Raw genomic sequence first — 27,552 nt, 5'->3', positions numbered from 1 at the left:
TAGTTAAAGAGCAATCATCAATAGTTTAGAATAAGCTCTTTGCGACAGTGGGTAGTCCCGTGTTGCTGCATTTTGTGCTTGATGAGAATTCAAATCCAGTTCGGAAAGGGAACAGGACACCARGGTTTCCCAATAGATACACAGATCGTGCACAGAACATATGTATCAGCAAGGGCTCTCAGCTCAAAGCCCAAGGGGCAGAACAAACGCTTCCATCCCACAAGGGTCACTGAGAGCGAGTCAGCATGAACTGTAGATAATCTTGCATCTTCTTTCCTACTTGGCAGTTCCCCGGAAAGCCCCTCCAAAAAACTCTTGAAAGAGCAYTTCCTCTAGGCCAGAAGATGCAAGAAGTCAGTTAACAATTATATTTTCCCTGAGGGGGGAAATAAAACATGTTCTCAAATCGTTAAGCACCACAGAAACTAGGAGAGYGTGCAACACCTGTGAATTTTTACTATTCCCAATTTCCTTCAYTCAGCTTGGATGCTAGCAAGTTTCTGTGCTTTATCCTACGAAGAAACAAATCTCACCTCCCTCAGGAAAATCACTTTTTCGGAAGGGAAGGCCAAGGCTCTTTTCATTGTGATCATGATTCTGGCAAACAGAATAAGCAAAACATCTGTACGTCCCAGTTTGCATTTCTCCTGTTTTGACCTTTGCTAATGTCTTCTTGGAAATCAGTAATTTCCGGCAACAAAACAAAGTTTTTGCTGCTTATTTCCTTGATCTCATAGAAAAACTCATGCATTGGGGTTTTGTTAGGACTGCAGCATTGTGGAAGGAAACGGAGAAAGCTCTTGCGTGCGACAGGCTAGAAATCCAACTATGTTCAATACATTAGGAATTAAGATACCACACCAGTTTCGACTGAGATGCTCCTGCCAACCTTTCTATGTATAGCATTCTTGGGCCAGCACCTGACGCTGCAACATGTCTGCACATGTTTCTAAAGCTCCAGACTATTCTGCCCACAGCCTATAAACAATGCACGTCTTGTGTCAGATGCAGCAATTGCACCTTTTTCTTATTTAACTGCCACAGAAGAGATAAGAATCATATAGGAGAGATGTAAACAAATCTTGTAAGTGAACCAAGTAACTTTCTCTTTYTTTCATCTGAACATGGGGAATTCTCTTGTTTACCTGGCAGAGTAAAAGTTGATTTCTGGGTTGGTTTCTTGCCRCACTTGATTCTATATTCATTTATGGAATTTTCTATCTCTTGGAGCTTTTTTACAGCATCAGCATATTCTTGCTTTCTTTTCTTCTTCACATTTTTGCACAGGTCTTGTTCACTGGCAAGCTTCTTGGCAGCTTCCACCAACTTTTGCTGTATGATAAAATTGCTCTCCAAGTCCTGCAGAGTGGGATCCTGCAAATTCATCACATCAGTTACTTGCTTGTACTGAAGATAGAAATTATCTAAGGTCATTGAAAGACTTATCTTTGTGATAAGGAAATGAAACCTTTAGAAATTCCAAAGTTTATACACAAAATCAGCTCAGCAGATGAAATCCTTAGGTCTCATTTCTACAACACCCACATTATTATGAGATCTTCTGAGAAATGACCAAAGCTCTCAAGCCTGCATGACCTAAGCTAGACATTTAAATTCAAGTTTAGGTCCATCTGTTGAACAAGTCACGTTACAGGCTGCTAAACCTTCTGGTCCAATTCAGAGCCTGACAATGTCTGTTTGAAATCTCTCTCTACTTTCCAAAAATAAAAATGAAAATTGAAATCACCATAGTTACATAACAGGTAGCTGGGCGTTAATTAATTGTTTGTAAACAATTTTGAGTCCCTCAGATAAAAGGCACTGCAGAGGTACGCTGCAATGCACTGTCAAGTCTTGTCAGTAGGATGGTTTTCAGGAGCATTTAGCAGTCTACATAAGTTTGCTGCAGTGAGTTTTGGCGGAAGACAGATGCAAAGTGCCCAACACTTACTTCACACTTGGATAAGAGAGCCAGCGAACAGATCTCCTAAGGAATGAGAGGGAATGGGATGTGTCCAGACACTGCATATATCTGAATTAGCCTATCTCCTGAGTCAGTCCCTGCCAGCAAACATCCCATTAACTTCTTGAGCAAGAGAGAGCTTTTACTTAGGTGGAACTCGCATTAAGCCAGGGATAAATCTCCTCCCACTGTCACGTGGAGTTATCGCCTGTGCTCATGGAGAGATGATTTTGTAAGGGAACAGCACTCCCRAGGCACATACTTGGATCAAGCATAACCCCAGCACTCCACAAATCAGCACTTTAGAAGAAAAGCAAGCTCATAGCCCTACGTTGCCAAACTGCAGCATGAACCTGCCTTTCTCTAATTAGCAGCAAAATTTCCATTAACACTCAAGTGGCAGAGTCAAATCAGGAGGTCAAATGCAGAGATATTTGGGCTTTTTGATACAGCTACTTTCCTGCAGAACTGAAATAAGGATATTACTCTAAGTTTCCCTGCATATGCATGCGACTATCCTAGCTGCCTCTTAACTAGATAAAATCAGCGACCCAAACAATCRGGAAAGTTTATTTAGAAGTGGCTTTGGTCATGGGTCTGGCTGCCCCACCTTCGATGAGAAACAAATCAAAACACTAGGTACAGTACCCACCTCTTCGCTGGGGAGTAGGTTGTCATCCAGTTTGAATGCAGTGCCCACACGTCTCCTGACCTGGGGAGGCTCCTCTCCAGCACTCAGAGGATACTCCTTTGGCATCTTGCCTGTCAGCTCCTGAGGAACAGAAAAGGCTCTAGGTGATGGTCTGGAAGGAGAGAAAGGCTCTCCCCACCTCTACCCTAGTGCAAGGTGCAGATCTTACYGCCTCTCGCAGGCAAATTTTCTTCAGCTCCTCTACTTTCTCAAGAAGTTTTTCTTGAAGGAGTTTTTCTTTCTTCTTTAGTTCCATAATTTTCTCCTTCTTTTGTTCTTCACTGACCTCTGAATCCTGAGAACCTGAAAAATGCACTTTGTTATTAGATAATTTGCAGGGAAAAGACTTTTGTTTTTTTTCCTGCAAGGAAGAACTGGTCAGGYAGGCTGTTTTCCCAAAGGAGCCTAACGTAACCAAACTGTATGTTATTCAAAAGGCACCATTCAATTGCTGTGTCATCCAGCAAGCAAGGTTTTATGAAGTCTGCACTAATCCAATACCCTGGGAATAAAACCAGGCACTTAAATMTCAAGTATAAGACCTCAAAACCCATTATATAGAATATAAAGCAAATCATTAGGTATGATGATCTTCATATATACGAACTAATAGCTTTGATTTTGCATTTGATGCAGACGCAGAGACTCCYCACTTAACTACAGGTATGTCTGTGGCAAGCTAAGCTTTTATTTTCCCCTTGCCTTCATTTATATCTCAATGCAGAGATCGAAAGTCCCCTCCGGATCTGAATTTTATTTGGAAGTATTTATCTTTCTCTGTCTGTCCTGAGTTACTCAGGGAGCTCAGGGCAATTCAGTTCCTAGTACAGGAGGTTCAAGTCAGCTAGCATCAGATTTCCCTTGGACTTTGATGAGACTTGAACTTAATTCAAGGACTGATGATTCCATAAATCGGTATCAAATTAATCATGGACCAAAAGTATACGGATGCCTGTCTCTAATATAATTTCACCTCCTTATTTAGGCTTTGGGGAGGTGGGAGGGAGGGGTATCAATAGTTATGTAACTGTTATTATTTCAGATATGTAACTAAGACAGGCTGTCAAATATAACTCTGAATTTATGGTCAGCTGGAGTTCTTTTCCCCTTTAATGCACACAAGCCCCAGTGTACTGGTAGTTCACTACCTTGCATTTACAAGTAATATTACCTGATGAGATTAAACTGCCATTGCTGGCCATAATAAGCTGGTTTTTAGCCTCCATAGTTACTAGTTTTGAAACTTTTGGTGTTCCCATCTCTGTCAGATCCATGGCAATATCATCCAGACTTCTGGCTGAAGGAATTTTTGCCTGAAAGAAGTTAAAAAAAAAAAAAAAAAAAAATCCATCATCATCAAGTTACCTCTAATTAGCTTCAGACCACAGGGTCACAGAGATGACATTTCACACCTCATCTCCCAGTAAATTAAGGGCTAAAGCAACCCCATGGCATGGCAGCTTAGTGTGCACTTCCCTGCTCTGACATTCTTTCCTCGCCCTGTTCCCGCCTCCACAGCCTGAATCATCCCCAAACTCGAAATCTCCTCCTTACTCACGCTGTGTTCAAAATTCAAATAAGAAAGAGACAAAAGAAAAAGCAGATTAAACACTGCGACATGGGAATTCCCTTTTCTGTGATTACATTTCCATGCTGCTTAATTGGAGGCAGGCTAAAAAGAATCAAATAACAAATACTGCAGCTAATAGACTGCTCAAAAAGCTCACAAAAAAACMATTTGTATTTTCTCTCTTGAGACTAGTTTGTGTGGAGCAATGTACGCTGAAGGATACACAGGAAAGGTGCCGAGACTTAAACCTACAGTAAAACATAACTTACTTTGCTYTGTTTTCTGTCCAAGTAAAACTGGTGTTGACTGATTGCCATTACCCAGATGGATTTGATCAGGGAAGTGTTTGCGTACCAGGTTTGCACTACCAGTCCGCTCTGTCCAAAGGTCCTTCTTGACACTGAAATTCTAAAGAGGAGACGAGAAATGCAATGTCACGAGGTGCCTTTGAAGTCTCCAGTCCCAAACACCTTTCTCCTTGCCAGGCCTGTGTTTTCGAGACCTGGAAGCTCAAGGCAAAGCTCTTTAGTGCTGCCCACCAGTCGGTGCTCCTGCCTCTCCTCCCTGGGGCTGTAGGAAGGTCACCTCTCCGCTGCTCCTTACGGCTGTGATCTCCCTTTGGCAGCATCCCTGAATCCAGCACCCACAGCCCTGCCCCATSCCTGCTGGAGGCAGGAGAGGCTCCGTGTCCCGGAGCAAAAAGYAGCCTCCTGGTTCTACGTCAGAACCAGTGCAATAAGGAAACCTCCCTTCTCCGTGAGTTACCCTCAAATGACTAACCCCGGTCTGCGCCAACACTCATCCCACTGGTCTTACCTGCGGGGATCGTGCACTTCCACAGCAAATTTCTTTTCACGGAAATAGAGATTTTCCAGCTGCTTCCATTGAAATAGCTAGGAGAATTGAAGAGGAGAAGCAGAACGCTGTCAAATCACCAGTTTATCTCCCCCAGGTTACATAATTCCGGCAAAYTGCAATTCCTCTAAACCTGTAGCCATTTCAGAGGCTCCGCAGTGACAACAACCGAAAGATCAATAAAATTAAGTGCATAAACACAACCGCATCGGCTGCTCCTCGAGCAAATCCCCATTCTTGCAGGCAACACATTGCAGATAGTGGATTTTGCCTGTGAAAATATCTGCTCTCATCAAGAGGATGTTTAATTTCACTGCTACATGTTCGTATCTCACAGATCTGCCTTGGGAATTGGACTGAGGTCCTTTCAGCTCTCATCAAGTGCAGCCGAGGAAATGAGCCCGCGGCAGCGACACCCCACACCAGTTCTGTGAAAATCACCTTTTTTTTCCGGCAGGACGGGGCTCAGAGGGCTGCAGCCACCAGCAGGTTGTGCAYGGGGCCTCTGCCACCGCCCTGCGAGCGCGGGAGAACTCCAAGGGTCCTGAAAGTTGCACCAAGCTACACGGAGCTGCGCTCCAAACGCTCGCTCTTCAAGTGGCTCATAAATAAAACATAACCCAGTTCATATGTACGTGGGAAAGAAAAAAAAAAAAAAAAAAAAAGGAAAACCGGCACTGCTCTTTCCATGACCTTTCCTGCTGGTTAGACAGACTTTTCCTTTCCAGCGCAGGAATTTATGATTAGATGCTGCTCTACAAGAAAAGCCATTTACCTAGAATAACTAAACCAGCAAATGATTTAAAAAGAAAAGAAAAAAGAAAAAAAGAAAAAAAGCCAGGGAGGTTTGTTTAACTATGCCGCTTAAGTAAACTTAAGTTTATATTGAAAGTCTTGCATGCTGGAAGAGACCTGCCTGATCGGACTGTTTCCCCGAGCGCCCTTTGGGGCGGCCTCAAGTCCCGTTCCCGGGGACTCCGGCACCTGGCGGCCCCGCACGCGGACCGGGCYCCAGGCATCTCCCCCCTCTGCCCGAGTCTCCTGCATCACTTTCACAGTAATCATCTTCACAGCACGGAGACTCACCTGCCCGCCGAGYGCGCTGTTCCGTCCCTCCCTTCCCTGGTTCCCTAATTCCCGAGGCAGAGGTGCAGGCGGGACGGTGCTGAGGAGGGAAGGGGCGACCTGCCACCCATGGCTCCCGCCGCCCGCTCCCGCCGCCCGCTCCCGCCGCCCGCTCCCATGGACGGCGCCCGGCTCCGGTTTCGCCTCCCGCCGCTGACACACGTCTGACATCACCCGCGCTGCCGGTAGCGGCGCCTCCCCGTTCCACCCTTTCCCCCAGAGGAAGGAAACCCGGGAACCACAGGGAAAAAAAAAAAATAAAAGGAAGAAAAAATAGTGTTGAAAAAAAGGGAAAAAACAAGAGCAGTCTGCGACGGGGAGGGGGGAGAGGCTCTGGAGCCTCGGAAGCGTGGCAGGTTTTCCTGCTCATCTGGGAAATGCTTCCTGCAGTCAGGACTGACACCTGTCTGCAGCTACCCTTCTCCCTGAAGATGGATGACTGAGCAGTTTTGGGATAAGTTGTAGACGGGTAATATTCACATACATGCAGTCAGAAATCACCACCACTATGACAAGTATTAAGAAGTTTTTGCCTAACATCTCTGGGTTTTCATCTACAAGTAGAAAAAAAGGTCTCCCCAGTATATACAAGAGGAAAAAATATAATGAATAATCACAGTAAATTAATTGAAGTTCTATGAACTCCTTCAAGTAGTATTTTCTCGATTGTGGTCAAAGGGAAACACTCAGAAAACTGTCTTTACAGGCAGAGCTTTCCTACGCCTTTGAACCCCGGCTAACTGCATAAACACTTTCTAAATCATTCTTCATTTCAATTGCACCTAAATTACATGTGCAGTAAAAGACAAAAGAGTTACAAAAAATATCTGGACACCTGGGACTATTTTTTGAGGGCAGGATGTGCAATTAGGAATAATTAGCATGTTTCTGAGGAAGTTTTGCAATATATATGTTCTCTTTACCCAGATGATTAGGTCCACCTGAGCTAATGAGTGTTTTCTTAATAGACTTCCCATCCATTTAGATTGTCAGATCCTTCAATGTTCATGGAGAACTCCCCAGCCAGCACATGTCCGACCCCACACAGTTCGGCCCGGTCAAGGTTTGCTGGCTGTTTTTCTTGGACAAAGCAGAGGTGCAAAGCCGGCTGATTGTGCCTCATTAATCAGGCACCCCTCTCATTAAGCAGATTTCCACCACCCTGACGCAGCTTTCAAACAAGTCGGGTCCAGGTTTCCCACGTTTTTTTGCCATCCTGTTCTAGATACTGTAAAGCATCAGGCAGGAACATCAGGACCATGCAAGGACAGAATCTGCAACCAAAGCCCTGCAACCTACTGGGACCAGTCTGAAAAAACAAAACCCTCTTCTTCACGTTTTTTCCTTATTCATTACGGTCCTTCCTTGCCAGGTTCTCACTAATGTAGTCCTTAATAGGGTACAGAGATATCACAGCCATGAACAGCCAAATTGCCATGAAACGTGTCTCATTTCTTTCCCCAGATGGGATATTCAAACAACTTTCTGCACATCTGGAAGGAGCTAAATTTCAGAGCAGGCTCGTAGCAGCTCTGTGTTTACTTTAAGTAATTATGCGAGCCTAGTATCTTAAGTCTAAATCACTGGCTTCTACTCGGTGAGAAATAAACATAGTAAAAGAAATCTTTGCATAATTAGATCAGCCTGCTGAGAGCCCCGTACAAACGCTATTGTGCTCGGAACAATTCAGCAAGGCAAGGGAGAAAATTTACATTAAGAAAATGTTCTGCAAGGGAAACTTCCAGCATCTGCATTTAGATGGAGTACGCTGAATTAAAAGAAAGATATAAATATCCATTTCAAAATGAGCATGCTCTAACAAAAACATTTCTGAGAACATAACGTATTCAACACAACCAGCAACGGAGTTGAAATTCTTGCAGATTTGAAACAATACCATAGCAAGATTATTTTTTTCTTTTTAAGACATTATAGATGATTTGTCACCGGGGAGCTGCCTGCAGAAAGACAATGAAGTGTGAGAAAAGGCAAAGCCGGTGGCAGGGCGAGCAACCCGCGGGCCAGGAGCCCCTCCTCGGAGCACCGGGCCCAACGCGGGGCTCGCTTCGCGATGTGTGTCCCACAGCGGGGACAATGCAGTCTTTGTATCCCAGCCCCGAGGAGAACATGGGCAGACAGAAGGGAGGCCTCAGCGGCTGGAAGCGGCACACAAAGCTCTGGCACAGGGAGCTGTTTTGTGCGCCCCTAATYGAGTGGGCTCGAGCCTCCCGGGGCGGCCCGTCCTGCCGCCCGAGTCACCAGCCGCCCCTCGCAGCCCGGGCGAACGTGCTGCTCTGCTCTGGCACATGCACCAAACCAGGCCGGGCTGGTGACCTGTGTGCCCRGGTTGCTCCATCCAGCTCTGCCCCCAAGTCCCTTCCTGGGACAGCCTCTCAAACCTGGACTTCACACTGTCGCCAACAGACAAATCTTAGGATAGCCACTGTGCTCCTAGGCTCCTGTTTAGATCTCTTGGCTTAAAGACCCGGATAAGGCCAGAAGAGTCTGCTTYTTCAGGAGATTGGTTATATTTGTTGGGAATTAATTGATATTACACCAATAGGTGCATGTAATTATTTTTATAAATATATATTTACTCTGAATATGGAGTTAGTCCCTTGCAGCTGCCTGTCACGAGCATCTTGAACAATATTAAAAAAAATGCAGCTGTTTGACAGTCCTGAACATTGCACGTGCGGCAAGAGGCTTYGCACAGAGAAAAGACACCGACTGTGCAGTGTCTCACCTCAAAACTCAGCAGCTTTGCAGCTGCTTTTTTTTTCCCCCCACCTAGAGGACACTCGTGTCTCTCAAATCAGGAAAGCCCGGCTTGTTCCTGCTTAGATTTGGACTCACCCTTTCCCTTCCCTTCAACTAATCAGAGGCACTGAAACATCGCTAGCTGGCAAAGTGGAGCACAGTAAGGATGGATTCCCTTTCCCAGATGCCTCAGGATAAACAGAATAGCACCTTTGATCCACAATGTAAACAGTGGGATGACACTCCCAGATTTGGACAAGCTGTACAGCCTTGCCTCTTTTTATACATTCACAAATATGAACAAACAACAATATTGCTTAAAATAAACTTCTGCCTGCCCTGGCCCAGGCAACAAGACTAGCCTGCATGGACACAAAGAGTAGCGTCTCAGCATCTTTAGTTGCAATCTGAGGCTGTCCATGGTCACCTCTCCACATCCAGCGTTTTCCTTACTCCTGGAAGCCAATTTAATTCCAGTTGCTTCCATAAATCCTGTTAGAAGTGCACTTTGTTTCAAACACCCTCTGTATAAAGGATCTCCTGGCATATTTACCCATGTGTAAAAAGTAGCCAGTGCTCAGAAAAAGTTGAGATGCCTGGGTAATTTTTGTCCCCTCCCATTATTCTCCTATTTTTACCCATAAAAACACTAGGGCCACTCCTATTCTGGATGCTTCTAGCAGTATACTAACATGAAACCTTCCCTCTGCATTGAAGCTCCTCTCCTCCATGTTCCACTTTGATCACTAATCTCAGTTGTATAATTACAACTACAATAAAGCAGGCAGCTATTAGCATCGAAACACTTGGACTGCACAAGTGACCTTTGGAAGCTTTTTAATTTTATCTTTTCGAACACAACCCCCATCGTGTTCCAAGGCGATGCCTCATAAGCAATTGTAGTAGGGCAGGACTTGGTATCTTGGCCCTGTTGACCTATAAAAGGAATTTCTTAATACTCTAGTTGATGTTGTAAACTAAAATCTCACAAGCATAAAATCAGTGCTCGGTGCAGCAACACTCCTAGCCAGGCAGGCTGTATTTTCTTGGAGAAAGTTGCTGGTCACAGCTGGTTTTCTTGACTAGAGAATGATCTGTGTTTGACCCTAATGGAAAATCTTGTAGTTACTGTCTAAATATAGGAAAGTGCTCAGCAGCTGGAGGAGCTGCTTGATACTCTCCCTTAAGGATCAACGACCGAATTAACTGGATCTTCTAGCGCTTCTCTTGTGTCACTGTAATTTTGAAACATGCCTGGTAAGACAGGCCTGGCACTAAATTAAGTGCCTAGTTAAACAAAGCAAGAGAAGGACTTAGAAGTTGAAGCTTGGACACACAGACATATAAATTTACCAAAGGAAATCAAGTCATAGCCTGTTGGGAAAATGAGAACCAGATCAAGTTGGGAGCTTGAAGGAGAATTACTCTTAACAAGGAAGTTTTGCTAAGTGCTTTTTGGCACTAATACACTAAATATTATTTTGCAAATGTAAAATTCCATGGCAGGAAGCACATACTTCATGTGAACTCCTGCCCAAGTCATTCCCAGGATAGGACAGCAACAAAGCCCCTGTTTCCATCTCTTCACAGCTTAAATGTTCTAGCAAAGACATGAGCAAAGGAAACCAAGCACATTCAACCCAACAGTGTTGTTCCTGCACGTGAAGTGCTGGCTCTTCTCCACGACCAAATCTGTTAAGTGACTCTTCAGAATCTTGCAGGGCTTAGTCCTGCCTGAATGAGGCTTATTCAGCTACAGATCTGGATGAGTTCCCAACCCCTCATGAGTCTGGGCTGCATGATGGATTTCCAAGACTGCCTGCAGAAGAGCTTGTTAGGGCTTGCTCACGGATGATTTTCAGGGAGCCAACACTGCAATACAGTATCCTCTGCCCTGTTTTAATGGCAACTGAGGGTTTTGGCAGGGTTTCCTCTGCAGGAGACATGCTGCAGATAAGGTGGATGGACACAGAAAAGAATGGCCTCCAGTCCTCGGCATCCTCCCTCAGCCCCAGCCCTTAAAATGCCATGTATTAAGGAAAAGGAGTTGCCTGAAAAGTCTTGCAGACAGATCTGCTTGTACTTCATGGATATCAGTAGATACTTTCATCATTTCATACCCAAAATACACCTATGAATGCCAACTGAAACACTGCTCAAGTACAAGGCTGTAGTTTGTGATTTGCAGGAACCCAATTGCTTCACACTTTGTAGCTATCCCTGGAGGCTGCCAAAATTCCTGAAAAGACTGTCCTGAAACCACCACACTCAAAGACACATGAACTAAATATCCCAAAAGGAATTTCTGGTATCTAYAAGAGAGGAGGATTTTACTATATTCATGTTAGCTGAATTCTCTTTCTGTCTCTAACTTCCACAGCTGCTCAGACTAATAAGTCATAGTTTACAAATGCATGTTTTAAAACGCAACACCCACCCTCTCCAAAACAAACAAACAAAAAACCCCAAACTTACCTTTCTGGGCTTGACCTTGTCTTGTAAGTCGTACTGGCCTATTCCTTTATAGCTTATCCCAAGCCACCAAGGGATTCCTTGTTTATCCTGAGAAATGAAAGACTACATGAACCAAGATCTAATTCAGAATTAATCAGTTCAGAGATTGCACCTTCCTTCATTCTATGCCAAGTATGAGTAGATCAAACTTTTTTTATTATTAGTTCTTTTTTCTCAAATTGACACAATGTGGATTGCTAAGATGAACACTGAAAATTTCTTCTATTGCTTTCTTGGTCACAGGTAAGAAAAYAGGCAGCGGTTTTGCAAAGATGACTAAAAGCATCAGTGCTGCTGAAAGAAATGGTCATCAATCATTGTTGAACTAATGAGGAGGTAAGAAGATGGGCCAAACAAAGACCTGAGCAAAGGCTCACACCTAAATTCAGGTGTGAGACAGCAGCAGAACAGTTCATGGCACCTACTTCTCAGGGGCTATCGCCATGGTCATGAGTCAAAATAACTAAACCAGCTCTGCTGAGCTCGAAAATGCTTTTGCACAGGCTCTGCTTTGCAACTGGAATAAATGGTGTATTTCCACATGCACACTCACTCACTAATTACCTGCCACTTAGAAACAGTTTTCTCTACTTAGTATTTTTTTTCTCTAGTCTTGATTAGCAATGTCCCTGGAGAAAATATTAAATGCTTACAATTTAGAAGTGATATCCAGTTTAATTAAGTTGATATGAATTTAGCTCCTGATAGGATTACAGAAGGTTTTAGTAAAGATTCCTTTCTGTCATCTGTAGCACATAATTCTTAGCTGCTCTCTGAAAATGTTTCAGTGACAACTGAAAAGGGGGGAAAAAAATCATAAAGGCTAAAAAACATAGGGTTTAATGCTGATAAATAGGTCTTGAATCATGCAACTACTCCTTCAGGAATATAATCACATGCAATAAGCTAAGCAATCACATTATCTACGGACATCTACTAACCTTTACTCCATAGTAATGGACTCCATATGTTGGCAAAGCTTCTACCACTTTCATATACCTGTAGACAGATTTATAGTATATCAGCTGAGATTCTCTGGAGGGAACAACATCTATTAACATATTTTTGTCACATATATGTGAGTCAAGACATTTATCATTTGCATGCTTCCAGTAACTTAATGATTTAAAGGCCCATGTTTTCAGAAAAATCTTGACATCCGGGCCTGGGCAWAGCTGTGACATTTTGGCCCAAATGAAGCGAATGGAAAATTTCCCATACAACAAAAGATTTTCATATTGGAAGTTGGGAGAAGAGAACCAAGAGCAAAACTTTTGAACGTGTGAGCCTTCTGGAGAATACTGGAGGGAAGGAATTGCCTACAGTTATTTCATTATGGTGCTTTGCTTAAGAAGGATATTGTCCCAAGGAAATGTGCAGTTGCACAATGGTTTCATGAAGCAATTCAGTGAATCACTGAGCAGATAATTTATTCTTTGCTCCCTTTGAAAGAAGTTCCTGAATTATATAGAGAAGTGCAACCACTGAGCTATGAGAGAAAAACTGCCAGCTATCTATATCCTACAATCATGTAAATCAGCCCCAACTTCTCGGTTTGTAACATCACACTGCAGATGTCTGTAGGAGTTCAATACAAATAATAATTTAAAAAATAAAAAACATCCTCCATGGGCTCTGTATTCATCCTGGAAGACCTCAGTTACTTGAAAACTAAAATCTGAGCTTTTCAATAAGCATGCATTTCTTTTCCTTCCAGAACTTATATTGATATTCACCCTTAGTATTCAAGAAGAAAACTAACAGCTAGCAAGGAGAGCATGGAGAAGACTCTTCCAATAAACTAAGACCATAATTTTTCATTTTACATCTGAGGTATTTTGAATGAGAAAATACTGCCTTAAACGGATACCTGGAAAATGTGAAGTCTGGAATAATTTATCTTTAAGATACAGTTCAGTAGAATTTCTACAGATATGAATGGTGGAGTTCACAAGCAATAACCACTAAAACAGCACGTACTCCCACTTTCCAACAAAAAGGAAGATAAGGAAAAATACTATTTGCACATATTAATAAGCACCATACTCACTGAACAATGGCTTGTCCTCTGGTCAGGCCTTTAATTTGTGTATAATGTTCAATTACTCTATCCTCACTGCAAAAGAAGCACAGAAAACAATTTAGAAGCTAATGACTTTTCCCGTGTGTGATAGCATTTGCCGAAATTCAGATGCCTGCTCAGCATGCAGAGAAGCGTCTCTGCACATTTCTCACTCCAGTTTACACTCTGTTTCTTAATGATTTGTTTCCCACCCTTCATTAAGCAGAATGGACCTGTCTAATGCTTGGCATAGCGTGCAGCCTTCCAGARCCTAATTAACCATTTCAGAGCAGCCAGCTTTGCTGCAGATGCTGCTGCAGAACACTGGTACTAATTGTATAAATTCATTTTCAGGTTCTAAAGAACCAAGACTTCAAAAGACAGCTAATGCTGCATATATAAGACAAAAGTTGAAACCAAAAGGCTTTCATTCTAGTGTAATTTTTCCCCGACAGACATTTAATAGATGAAGAACTACAGATTTAACAGCAAAATTTTCCTCATATTTTTCCCCTCCAACATTTTGTTCCACTGGAATGTGAAATAAAATATGTGTTTAGTGTCAGACCCTTGGAGACAAAAAAACAACAGCATTTATTTTGAAAAAGCTAGGCATAAGAAAAAGTACTAGCATATTTTAAAATACATTAAGCACCTATCAATCCCCAAAAYGAAACAAAGGAAGGAGTCAAACTTGTACAAAGGGCCATCCAGTAAAAGCAAACAAATTGTTGATTCATCCCAAATGTTGTGCTTCTTATAGCAGATCTGAGCACAAATCTGGACCTGCCCYTTCGTTTTAGAGAATGCACTGTTGGACAGCTGAAGAGTAACATGCTCTTTATTATAAACTCTGGCTTGGCTGGAGTTTAGCATTTGCCTTTTCATTGCTTGCTACCCCCAAATTCTGGCTCAGAAATATCTGACCCGCCAATTCAATGTGATCAAATTTCCAAAAAGGGAATTGCCCTGGATTGGGGTGTCACCATAACCTGCTACAAGTTGCAAATGTTTGAACAGGAGCAATTAACTCCATATCCTACACCACATAGGCAAAAATCTTTTAAAGCAGCTTTCTAAACTCTTACAACCTGAGCTTGCTAAGGTTAGCTACAGCAGATTTACACTTTAAATTAGGTAACAGCTCACCAGTAAGCAAGCGATGGATGCTCCTGCAGTGTCTTCGTGGGAAAGACTGGCAGTGTCTTCAAGTCCTTGCGAGTGTTTTCATCACTAAAACCAAAGATGACACGTAGTTACTGATGCTGAATCACAGACATCATCGTGAGTTTCAATAAAAGGCAAGGTATTTGCTACCCAAGAACACGTTACCTTGCCCCACATCTGGCCATCATAGCGACCTAGAGCTATTGCCCTCACATGACAGTGGCATGGACCTTTTGCGGTAACTCACTGCAGGGAAATGCGACTATCAGGGCAGCGAGGCCACGGCATCGATATTTATTTTGTACTCACTCTGTTTGCTGAGTACAGAGTAAGCCCTGAACAGCTGCAGAAGAGGAGCCTTCGCTCAAAGGCAAGGCTCATACTGCTATTTTTGTTCTATCATTAGTCAAAATCCTTCCTGCCACACAATAAATTTTGTGAAGCAGAGCGGTATTTGTTAGATCTCAAACTTTAAACACAATGAAAAACAAAGTAGTTCAGTTAATATACTTTGAAGTATTTTTACTCATCAGAGTATTCCTGGACTTCTCATTCTACACAAAGTTCAAATATTTTGTGCTCTGATGCCATTAGTCTGGATCCAAAAAAAAAAATAAAAAGTACTAAAAATGGGAATTTGTCTCAAGATTAACAAGAATATTTAAAGCAGCTTTTTATAGACATCAATAAATGGTTAATATTTTCTCTTCATATACTTCATTAATTAATCAGCTGAAACTTGCACGCTTCACTTCTGCAAGATTTCTGCGTGCCTTCACAGCGCTGGGAACAGGCACCAACATGACTTTTCTAGGTAAARAACACATCAAATCCGTTAATATCCGCCCTGGCTTCTGGATCCAGGCTTTCCTTGAAGGTTTTCCTGCTATGAAGCTGCTTTCTGGTGCAAATCCAGCACTGCAGATTTCTTCTAGGATCAGTTCCCGCTCCAACCTCCAAAGCGCCTTGGCACGAGCACCCTGGGCATCAGGGCATTAGATCCATGAGCAGAGGTAGGCRGCCAAGGCAGCCGAGGTGGCAGTAGAAGGACACAGGGCCACTGAAATGCTTCCATCTCAGCACTCAGGGCAGATGTCCCATGGAGGACGCTCAGTTTAAGCTCTTGGTTCCTCCAGAGAAGGTGGCTAATAGCTCTGCAAGCCTCTCCCCCCAGCCCCACAATAAGCCTCAGCCCTGGCCAAGAGGGACCACCTCTGGGGACCAGGAAACAGTTCAATCAAGGGCCCATTTATCCTCCAGCGTCTTTGATGAAGCTGCCAAGAGGGGGTCAATTAGCGAGGCCTGGCTGCTGTTGCTGAGCGTGGCAAGGGCAGCTCTGCCCTGCCAGGAGCCGCCCGCCTGCGCGAGCTGGCCCGCGACCAGTGGCCAGCGCGGGGACAGCGGCGCAGAAAACCAGGCTCTCCCCTCGCAACGCAGCCCTGCAGCGAGCACAAAASCCGAGGGGTTTGGCATTCGCCCCTTGAAAACCCCACCGAGGGGATGAAAAGGCCGTGTGGCAWCCCGGCTTCCAGCGGGAAGGTAGATTGCCTTGCTGCAAGGAAGCCTGAAAACGCCCAGCGAGCACGTGGAAGGGCAACGGAGTCCTGCGAAACGAATCCCAAAGCCCTCAGCCCTGCTCTGCTGCGTGAGGCAGGAGCTTGCACCAGACACCTGGTGAGGCCCCTGCCACTTCAGTCATCGAGTGGCAGGATAATTCATTATCCAAATAAAAGATTCCTCCTCGTTTTCAGTCTGATGCATAACTGCAGTGGCTGTTTGAATGWTCGGAGTTGGCAGAGAAATGTAGGGAAGAAATTAAAAGGTTTTGGAATGAAGCAATAACAAAAAAAGCTCAGTTTTACCAAACAAAAGAGCTATTCCTCTAAATATAGACTCTAACCCACGACATTCATCAGCACAAGTTTAATAGCCGCACTCTGAAGCCCTGTGTAGAAACCTTACTGCCAATGAACAATGCAACGTGCCAGCATGGGCTGGAGGAGGCCTGGAGCACCACGGGGAGGCCTGGAGCACCACGGGGAGGGCCTGGAGCCAGAGGGGGCTCTGGCAGAGGCAGCTGCCCCCTGTCCATGATGTCCCCTCCCCTGCCCAAGGGCGGCAGTGGCCCCGAAGGGCAGCAGTGGCTGCCCACTCCACTGGCTCCAGGCAGCCACCTCACCAGCTTCCCCTGGTGACATCTAGGGCTGCAATCACTCCCATGCCACGACTTCAAGCCAGTCCCACCATTGCCTTTCACAGGATGCGGGTTTCCTACCAGCCTCTTGTGGAATCGAAGCACTGACCTAGAACAGCAGGTTCTGGGGCGGCTCTTTGTCAGCCAAGCCCACAGAGCTGTGACGACTCACAGCAGGGCTGCACCTTCTCTGCTCTTCTGCCAGCCTACCCACCCRCCCAACTCCCTCTAACAACAGAGGACATTTTTCTTTCAAAAGACAAAGAAGACTCAACCTCATATCCTGCCTCTCATCCTGTCAACCTGCAACTCTGTACCGGAGGRAGCACTGCTCCCAGCCAAAATGGGCAATTACAGGCAAGGTCTGAAGGTCTCCACCTGGCCGTATGAGMATTTAATCTTTTCCTATGTAATCATAAGATTGTGTGCGACACAGACTAAGGAAAATTTTGTCAAACACTTGAGAGAAACAGGGCATAGCCCCGTACAGACCAAATGCCTTCTGCTAAAGGCAGCAGTCCGGCCCTCAGCAGCACAGACCTGTCTGCAGGTCAATCCTTGGGATGCTTCACGGCTTCGCGGGCAATAGAAGCATCCAATGGTCCTCTTCCCCCTTCAGCAGCGTTCATTATCACTTCATCTGCACAGAGGAGCAAGAGCAGTTCCCCCGACCCTGGGGCTCACTTTTCCCAAGCCCTCAGAGACCCGACTCTCCCCTGAGGTGACAGGTCCAAATGGCAGCAACAACCTTTTGAATTACGACCTGTTCCTGTTTGCTTACACAGCGACCACGAGCCGATACAGAAACACAAGGCAGGCGCCCCTAGCTCGAGATATTCCACTGCCTGGGCCCTGTCTCCGCTATCTTCCGAGCAAAGCCGCACGTGCTGTGTTGGGTAGGAGCAGGAGAACAAAAGCCTGTTCTCATCAGAGCAGACGTGCCCTTCAGCTGCCAGGCCTGGGGCCCGCTTGCGTTTCATCTGACCCCGGTACGCAGGGGCTTCTCGCCGGCTGGTTCCTGGCACCCGCCCAGCACATAAACTGCCCAGAGTCAACAGGGCTGAACATTTTTGGCAAAAAGTGTGTTTACTTCCCAGGAGGAGAATATAAGAAAACACTCATCTGAAGTATTTTTCCACTATGGAGAGGAGCTAAAGAAAATGAGTGCATAGACCCTTTCATTTCCATTCCACTCTTTCACCTGGGATTTTTCTCCACAGCAGATATTTCACTGAACTTTAACTGATCTGGGCAAAGTAAATAAAAATCTTTTTCAGATGCTCATCACGTAGAATTTTAGCTTGTGTTCTTGGTACTGTCTATATTTAATTTTCTGTCACAATCTGAATAAACCTAGGGCAAGACACTGTCCCCCCGCCAGCTCAGCAGTCCCAGAGGGGCTAATCTACAAAGACTGAAGGGCAGCTTGTCTTTAAAATAACTAACAGCAATATTTAAACACGTATCATAAAATGAATATAAATTCTCACAAGCTACCAGCTCTAGCAGCAAACTAGTACCAAACCTGCATCCTTCTCACATCTCAACGAAGCTCTCAAAGTTGTCGGGGTCTAGGGAAAGATTATTTTTTCTTTTGTTACTAACAACAAGAAATCTGTACAGAAAGTGAATCTTCACAGCTTGTAACTGCACCGTGCACTGCTCCTGCTAGCTAGGTTTGCAGAGGTGACAGAGTATTGCTAATTAGAGCCATTTGCAATGAATGCCCAGGCTCTTCCTTGTGCCCATTATGTCAAAAAAGCAGCCTATGCTTGTTGCAAACGCAGTAACTCCAGGTAAGAGCTTCCATGTAATAAGACGTAGTTAATGAGATTAGCATGAACCGTGAGGAGCAACAGACACACCCCAGCAGCAGAAAGAAATGCTTGACTCCAGTATCAAAGCTTCTCACCCGCATCTTTGTGAGTATTAACTACTTGATAAGGACAGGACTCAGAGGACTTTACCTAACTGAAGGGATGGCAGCTGAGTCTCYATCACTGCTGGACTGTTCAGGCAGTGTTTTACAAGGTGAGATTTTATCACTGGGCAAGTTCACTGTATAGTGATTTTTCTCTAATCTTGGGGCTTCTTGTCTGTTCATAATTACCTATTCATGTTGTTGGGTAATGGTTAGAATAAAGTGAGCACTGGACTTTTCTAAGTGTGACCACTTTATGTTCACAGGTTATCTGTGTAATAATTTTAGGCACACAACAAGCAAAATTTAGAGTGCTCTTGTCTTAAGAAAATATTGACCAACCTCTCAAGTTACAGTGAAAGGTATTTTTCACAGACACCACAAATCAACAGTCACTTTAGAGAACCACGTGTGAGAGGCAAAAGGAACATGGAGCTTCACATCTCAAGCAGGGTTTAGCATTAAAACACCTCATGAAAAGATGCTACAAAATCTTTCCATTGAGCTCTGTTGCCTTATTCTGTGGCAGATGTTCACCGTGAGAAGGAAATGAACAAATAACAAAACCAGTGCACAGACAAACCAGCTGCTTGGAATCCAACCACCTAGTTTCTCAGAGGGCCGGTCAAAGTACTTGGTCAATGCCAGTATTGGCCTCGGTCCTTCATAACCACCTCTGCACTCGCTCACTGGAGCAATAGTGGCTGGACTCCCCCGGCAGTGGGTGCTTTTCCTGCAGAGTTTTGTTTTGTTTTTAAAGAAACGTCAGCGCAGAGCAGGCTACTGCACCCACTTAGAAGCTGGTCTCGCTCTTCAAGGTCCTACAAGAAGCAGATGTTAGGAGGAAGCAGCAAAGCAGTAGAGGGGAAAATGAGTGGGGTTAAAAGTGTAAGGAAAGAAAAGAAGGAAGACAGAACGAGGAAGGTAAAGAAGGAGAAAGTGGATTGATTTGAGCAAGTCAGAGCAGCAGGAGCTTGGCAGCCAGATTATGAAATACACTTGCCGACAAATCCTCTTTTGTGACAAATGGCAGACGTTCCCCATCATTTCCCAACCTTTCTGTTCATGGTCTGTTGACGCACTCAAGAATGGGTTTTCCTATTGAAGGAAGACCAGCATCCGGAAAGGCGACATCCAGGGCACTCCCAGCAGCGCCCCAAGGGTTGGAGACCCGCAGGACAAGGCAGAGCTGACCCTTAAACTCGCGCTCAGCGGGGAGCTTCCTCTACAGGACCACTCCAAGTTTTGCCACTTGAATACCGCAAACAGGCTGCTCAGAAAGGCATCTGAAGGAGCATTTCTAAGAGGCTTCCAAAGCCCAAACGTTGGAACAAACAAGATAAGAAAGGCAGCTGCCCTGCCCGGTGTCACGCGGGAGGGAGCGTTTCACGTTTGTAGCACGCTCCATGCTCCACGTGCCCTGCCCCTTCGGGGATTTCTACCCTGCGCTTGAGAGGAGCTCTCAGACACAAAATGTGGCTGGGCTGGCAAACACCTGGCCAGAGTTAGCACAGTCTGGGATACAGCCCTGGATCTAGAGGGCTCATTTCCAGCCCCAGTCCCATTCCAATCAGCACTAGGAGAACATCTCAACCTCCTGAGCCCTGTTGGGCTTCCTCAAAGAGCGGCTACTGGACACAGGTGTTTGATGACTCTTCGTGTTGATACTTGTTASACTGGCCAAGAGCACAGCAGGCAAAGCAACATTGCTAGTGTCAACTCTATCAATGCACCTCTCCATCCTTAGACACAGGGACAGAGACCCAGGTACTTCCAGTGCTATTTCTGGCAGGCAAAGCAGCACATTCCCCCTTTGCAGTTAGGCAGCAGTGCTAAGAAATCTCTTCCCTGTGGCTAGAGAAACGTGGTGACTTGGGGCACAGTTCCCCTGCCCTAACTTCTCACTTGGTCTTTGCTGACGGTCTCACGGCTCTAGCGTGTTTCCATGTTGGCAAAGCCATCCAGACACACTGATAGGATGACTTGGAAATATTTCTCTATCAGACCAGACAGGAAGCAGAACAACTCTGCTTTACCTGGGGATTTCCTACAAAGCCTATTCGTATTTAATACAAAGCTTGAAGGATCCCAAACTCTTCCTCTGCACAAGAGACTGTTATTTCTAACATTCACGCTTTCTTCCTGTTCACACAGAAGTCAGATTAGCCATATTAGTTGTGGGTCTTTAATGTGTCTGAGTGCAGCAGCAGAGTTTAGAGCTTGTTATCATAGTCCTCTACACTGATACAAAGACACTTGCAACCACAAGAAAAATAAAGTATCTGAAGAATGATAAAGGCCTGACAAATCCACAAGAGGAAAAGCAGAGGCTGAAAAGTTATCCTTCCCTCTCCCCAAAAGGGCAAAACACACTCTGCGTGACAGGTCCCAACTACACAAGAGGAGGAAAATCAAAGGGAATTTCCTTTCTTTTTTAAAGGAGGATAGTGTTTGGAGCTGAACCACAGATCTAATGCCTGTGACATTAGGAAAAGCCCTCCCCAGAGCTGTCTTGTTCCTTCCGAATTAGAGCTTGAGTTGTGTGTGCCTTAAAGAGAGAAAAAAGATTTAAAAAGGAAAGAAGGAAGATAAAAAAAAAAAAAAAAAGAAAGTACAGTTGAGGGGTATTTACCTATAACAACGCATAACGATCCCTTTTGCTGCCCCCGTAGGGCCTTGTACTTGCATTATGCATCCAAAACCCTTTAAAAATGTGCCTCTTGCTGTCATAATTACAATTAGCCTCAAAGTTAAAGTTATATTACCATATGCACATAGCAAATCCCATGAGGTCACATTATTAAGCTACTCAAAGCATCCTCTCTTTTTCTTCCTCTAAGTTTTCATCCGAGTTTGTTTTACCCACAGTGATTCCACCTAATTCAGGCTGATCCATCTGCTGCACAGTTAATATACTTACACAAGTGCCCTGGGAGCCCTTACAGGACTGCTTTAGAAGACAGATGTATAAACACACTAAGATGGCATCATCAGAGAGATGATGCCTGCTTTATTTTGCCATGAAAAGTGCTAATCTACAAGTTCCACTTTGGGTGTGGAAGGGGGACTTAACATTAAGTTTAGCAGAAAATTGGGGGCCTGACTATAATATATATATATATTTATATATATATATACACACACACAGATGTTTATATATATATTTAACTGCCTGACTTAACACAATGATTTTCAACCTTTTACTTAAAAAATGAAATACTGGGAAGCACCCACCCCCACCACCCACTGGTTAATAAGTCTTCGCTCATCCTGTTTGGAATTAATTATTTATTGCAAGGCAGTGAGTCTAGGAAAGCACATGGCTGGGTTTGACGGACACAGAGTTAATGGTTCGTGAGCAAGTGCCTAGCAAAGCATTTAGGGAAACAGTGTGCAGAGTTGCACCTCAAAGGCAGAGCACACAGTGACTCACTGGGCAAACAGGCGGCCGGGCAACGCGAGCGCGGCCGCGACACGCCGGGGCCTCGCACGGAGTTCCCAGCGCCCAGAAAGCCCCAGCAAACGCCACTGGCCAGGCCTGCAAAAGGGCACGTGCACCGTAAGGAAAGGCAACATGTGGGAAGGAAAAACGGCTCGAGCTGGCGGCACGTGTGGGGTGGCTCCTTTGGGGCAGCGTGAGCCCCACTGGGGCCTTCGGAGGCCAGAGCAGGATGTGAATCACAGTGGGGAAGAGGAAGGAGCGGGAGATTTGTTCCCAAGTGGCACTTGTGGCCTGCCCACATCCCGGACACGGCCTCGCCTGGCATTTCGGTTGAATCCACACGGAAAGACACCCCGAATGAGCCGGGGCTCCGTCCTGGGGAGCCCTCAGCCAGGGGCTAGCTCAGCCTTGGGGAGAGGAGCCCAGCGAGCCGGCTCTGGTATCGGACACAAATCGGCTTGGAAGCAGCTCATTCCCTAGCACAGCTTGCACAGAGGTTAACAGTCCCTTTCCACCAAGGGATTTCCCTTGTCTGGCAACATAATCATCTTCCCAAGCAAACGCTACCAAAAATCTAACACTGGAGCKCTCGCGCTCTTAATTAGGAGCAAATTGCTGATATTAACTCTCCACAGCCAGTCCAAGCAAATTTTATTTTCCCCTCAGTAAAGTTTGCAAATTGAGGAGCTCCTGAACCAATTACCCTCTAGCTGCAAGGGTATCTTCCACACAAACCGCTTCCTTGTACAAACTCTATTTATCACTCTTGTAATGATAAGCCCYAGTCTCTCATACGTGTCAGCTATCAGGAATTCATTATTTTGTCTGTGTTATGTTATACCAGTCGGGAGTTATCTTTGCAGCCCACAGGCTAGAATCCAAACCCAACGTGTCAGCTATTTAAAGAAAAAAGAAGCCCTCCTCCAGTAATTTAATTAACTTTCAGGGATCACRGCTGAGTTTCAGTGCGCGAAACTGCTGTGGAAAATATGATCGAAAATTATCAGTCAGAAAATAAACTTAAGAACAAAGTTCCTTTCCTGGTATAATCCATGTGCCTAATCTGATTTTAATAAACCTTTTCCTAATGCTAGAAGCACAAGATTTAGACTTAGGACTGTCAATCTCCACGTCAGTGCAGTCCCATCTCTTTCATCGAACTACAAAGCCAAATAATGCTATATACCCCTGCACATCTACCGTGGTGGATGCTGAGGCTATAGCCTAAATACAATTAAAGCATTAATTTTTGAAGGACGTCAGAAGTTTTACTTTGCCTGTTTATATATAAGTACCAGACTGAACTCTTATTATGCTTATCTGTCAAGATATCAGCCTTAAGAATTAAAACWAAATGAAAGATCTAAAATAGATCACATATCCTTTTCCGCAGAAGTTAGATGGTTCCAGAAGCTGCAGCTTGAACTGAGAGAATCTTTAAGATTCTTTAGAGAGTTTAAGAAATTATCATTTTAACTATGATTGTGGCTTTTTCCCCTGCTGTATCATTTATAAATTAGACAGTGTTACTAGTTCAACTAAGGAACACAAATTCAAAACTACCACTAATATTAATGGCTCACGTTTTGTGTTTTGCAAGGGCTGGGYTGATAGGACCTCAGCTTGCAATGAGGCAGCCCGTAAGGGAAAGGCACCSACGGGGCCCGAGAGCAGACAGGAGCAGAACACCGAAGGGAACAGGCCAGGCCATTTCCCAGGGAGGCTGTGGGTTGCAGCACCCGGACAGACTTCCTGCAAATAGCTGACATTTCTGGAGGAAACTCCTGCCCTTCTAAGCCCTGGGCTGCTGTAAACCAGGGATGTGTCTTGCGGGGTGTCACCACAGCACCTTCTCGTAGACCTCTCCATCACATGTGGTCTAAGGATCTTGGCCGGGATCACGGGCTCCGTAAACAGGAAAAGGACGCAGGCCATCCGAGACAGACGTGCTGCATGGCCCGAGCTGCACTGGCCACAGTGCCGTCCTCGCCATGGCTCCTCATGCAGCCGGCAGCAATTCCAGCTTGCAAGGCAAGAAAGGCACCTACACAGCAGACACGCTGTGGGCATCGTTTTCAAGCACGCACTTAGGAGCCTACAAAGCRTCAAGGGGGGTGTCTTACCTCACTCGCTAACCCCTCCTGCTGAACAGGGAGCCTGTCCTTGCCCCACAGCCCCAGCCAGGCCCTCATGCCCCGGCTGGGTTTCACCTGCAGGGCTAAAGTCCAGGGGTCCTGATGCTGTCAGCGCTACCAGCCCCTCCAGCCTGATCTCTGAGGTGTACAAGTTGGGAGTTTTTACTTTCCCCCACTGCCCACGTGTCAGGTTTGCGGGCTGAAAATAAACAGATTTCAAAAGAATGTGCTCGCCCACTCAGCRCGGACAGGGCGGCTCTTTCTGAGAAGATTGCTGCCCTTTTCCACTGTGGCACTAGCTGGGAACTGGAGCAGCAGACTGGGGAAAGGGTTTGCCCAAGCTGCAGGATTTCCAAATATCCATCGCCTGGTATTGGGCTGTGTTTTCACACCTGAAGGCACTGCACTGTGTGCAGGATGTGCCCCGAAAAGCTCCCTGCTGGGAGTGAGAAAAAGTGGCTGTGCTGAAGTCCTCAGCTTTGTCCGGACTGGTCCCTTTTCCATTCGCAGAAAGCTAACCTCCAGGACTTGAGGCAATTCCTGTATCTACTGCAAGTTCATTCGGCACTAATCCTATATAAAAAGTTAACAAACATGCTCTCACGTAAGCAGAAATGGCGCAACAGCCGCATTCCAGAAAGTGATTCAAAATGGTATTTCCAAACAACAGCATACGGTGAAGACACCAAACCCAAGACACCCCAACCGGGGACAGCCGCACCGCACAACCGGCAGTGTCCCCTGGAGAACAAGCTCTTATCGGGGGCGAGCCTGGCAGGGCAGACTAGCCACAGGTATCTGACCAAGACAGGCCTCAATTAAGCTGGTTGCTTTATCACTGGTGGCCCAAATAACTTCAGGCAATAGGTAGAAATGAATTCCTTCATTTCTGGTGCACTCCAGAGCAGCTGCCCATGCTCACTTGGCGTGGAGATGCAATACCCAGGCTCCTGCAGTTGTTGCAGCTAAGTCTGCTGCAGAGGCAACTGTTAGGGGAGGAGAAGCACTTGGGGAAGGAAATCCCTTCTGTGGCACAGCCTTCTCCCCTCCAGTTCTCTTTAAACACTTTGGAAGCTAATCACAAGCAATCTTGTCAGCTGAGGTATGCAAAATAACCATGTACACGCATCTTGCACAAGTGAAGCAATACTTCAAACCCTGTTTATTGTAAATGCTGGGGAGAGTCAGGGTTAAGTTTAAACCACATGAGGAAGGTTTAAACCACAAAGAGTTTTTAACCTGAACCTCTTGGCTTAGGAACCTGTACCAGGCTAAGGAGCACATGCCACCGGTTGCTGCAGCTTGGCAAATTGCTTCTCGACAAGTGAGCTGCAGTCATTTGAGGTCTGTGGCTACCTGTCCATAAACTGAATTAAGCTTACGGAGCAGCTGCAAAATCAGCACGTTTCTTAAAAGCTGTTGTAGCCAAAGCGTAAAGACACAGCTCTTCCTCCACAGAAACTCAGCAAGCAGTAAAATATTAACGTGACCAAAGCTGACCCTTTAAATCTCTATTTGTTTAGCGAGCTGTTCCTAACCGAAGGTCTCTTACCTTGGCTCCTGCAACCCACCTCCCATCCTGCCGGGACCATTTCTATGGTTGGAAAGCGACTTCCCAGCTCCTACATGGCTGCTGAAGCAGCTTCAGAAGGGGAGAGCCCGCAGCCCCGGGGACACYCTGGCTAGAGCACAAGTGGCAGCTCAAGTGGGGACACGGGAGACCCRTCAGAGCAGCTGTGCGAGCACGGAGCTGGCTGGAGGGCTGAGAGCAGGGCTGAGACGGGGCTCCGGCCAAGGGAATCACACCCTGACAGACCGGGAAGGCTCCATCCAGCCTGGATTTCACTTTCTTCCCCTGCTGCTCTAGGCTGGCACTTCCCCCCACCCATTTTTCCGATTGTTCAGAACACAATGCAAAGCCAGCAAACACATCCATCACGCSCGGCAAGATTAGAAAGGAAAATGTTATTACCTGGAATAGTCGCCTTTAGCTTCCTACAATTGAAAAAAAAAGAAACAGCAGCAGAGTTAGAACGGGCTCCCTTTACAAGTCCCAGAGCTTTCCCAGCATTGTTCACTGCCCCCTCCCACCGCTCCTTGGCCAGATCCCGACTTCAACCACCCCCTCTCTGTGCCTTCTGGATGGATCTTGGCCCTTGGTGCTTCCAGCTGGAGATCATCCCCCTGCAGCACATCTAAGCCAGCGTCCAAAGAGAGGACGGATTTCTCATTCCAAATCCAATGCTGCTTTTGCTGCAGGAGAAAGGAACTACAAGTCTCTCCCCAGCCAGCAAAGGCAACAAGATGTTGGCTTTAGGAGCAGGTCAGCAGCGAAGGGGAACTGGGCTCACGTCGGATGTGAATGGTCTGATGCGAAACCACTGCAGCTTTGCCAGAGCATTTGCCCCATTTGCGAGTGGTGGGGGAGCAAAAAACTGCCCCGTCTACAAGCATGAGCTTAACTTAACATCCTTAACGTCAAGTAGCAATAATTGGGTTTTACATCTAATAATTAAAAAAGGATTAATGAGAAGAAAAATTTATGTTAATCTATTTTACTGTATCAGAAGAATAAAAATACAGGTTCTGAAAGAAACTATTCATAGGGATAATACAGCAAATTTTAGCTACGGTACTATTCTATTTTCTTACTCCCACATCTCCAGAATATGTTTAAATTAGAAAATTAAGCGTCAATTTGCAGAGAAATCTCCTGAAATTAATTACTTCCCTTGAGGAGTCTCTCTCTCCTCCCTTCCCTCCTTCAAATCCAAATTGCTCAAACAGAAATTTCTCCTGCAAGCCGAGAACAAGAGCTCACAACATTTAGATTTTATTTTAATTCTGCAGAGGCTACAAATAAGAGACTTAGCAGAGTGGGAGGGGGGTTGGGGAGGAAGAGAACCCCCCAACGCAGCCCACCTAGCGAGCCAGCCAGGCTGCTGCCGCCGCTGCAGGCTCGGGGCKAGGAGCCGTCCCGAGCGCCGGCCTTACCTGCAAGACCAGGGCTGCCAACTTGAAGACGGTCTCGCTCTCCACCTCGATGTGGCCCTGCGGACGCAAGGAGGAGAGCGTGAGGCGCGCGGGGCCGCGCTGCGGGGCCGTCACGGCGCCGCCGGGCCGAGGGGCCGCTCGTGGCGCTGCTGCTGGCGC

The 27,552-nt window shown here is 45.7% G+C and overlaps 1 protein-coding gene across 1 annotated transcript in view; it reads right to left on the bottom strand.

The window, feature by feature from the left end:
• Positions 1-27,552, bottom strand: part of FRMD4B (FERM domain containing 4B) — a 61,639-nt gene that overhangs the window by 10,444 nt on the left and 23,643 nt on the right. The window contains exons 6-17 of the mRNA XM_026052672.1: positions 27,394-27,450; positions 26,372-26,394; positions 14,690-14,773; positions 13,529-13,594; positions 12,420-12,477; positions 11,440-11,526; positions 5,041-5,117; positions 4,494-4,632; positions 3,826-3,967; positions 2,824-2,957; positions 2,616-2,735; positions 1,146-1,374 (exon numbers count right to left, since the gene is read on the bottom strand). Coding sequence (XP_025908457.1) covers positions 1,146-1,374; positions 2,616-2,735; positions 2,824-2,957; positions 3,826-3,967; positions 4,494-4,632; positions 5,041-5,117; positions 11,440-11,526; positions 12,420-12,477; positions 13,529-13,594; positions 14,690-14,773; positions 26,372-26,394; positions 27,394-27,450 — 1,216 coding nt within the window. The remainder of the gene's footprint in view (positions 1-1,145; positions 1,375-2,615; positions 2,736-2,823; positions 2,958-3,825; positions 3,968-4,493; positions 4,633-5,040; positions 5,118-11,439; positions 11,527-12,419; positions 12,478-13,528; positions 13,595-14,689; positions 14,774-26,371; positions 26,395-27,393; positions 27,451-27,552) is intronic.

This window comes from Nothoprocta perdicaria, unplaced genomic scaffold (genome assembly GCF_003342845.1).
Source record: "Nothoprocta perdicaria isolate Ctin4 unplaced genomic scaffold, notPer1 scaffold_9, whole genome shotgun sequence".
Taxonomy (NCBI): domain Eukaryota; kingdom Metazoa; phylum Chordata; class Aves; order Tinamiformes; family Tinamidae; genus Nothoprocta; species Nothoprocta perdicaria.
This window is presented reverse-complemented; position numbering and strand designations above follow the sequence as displayed.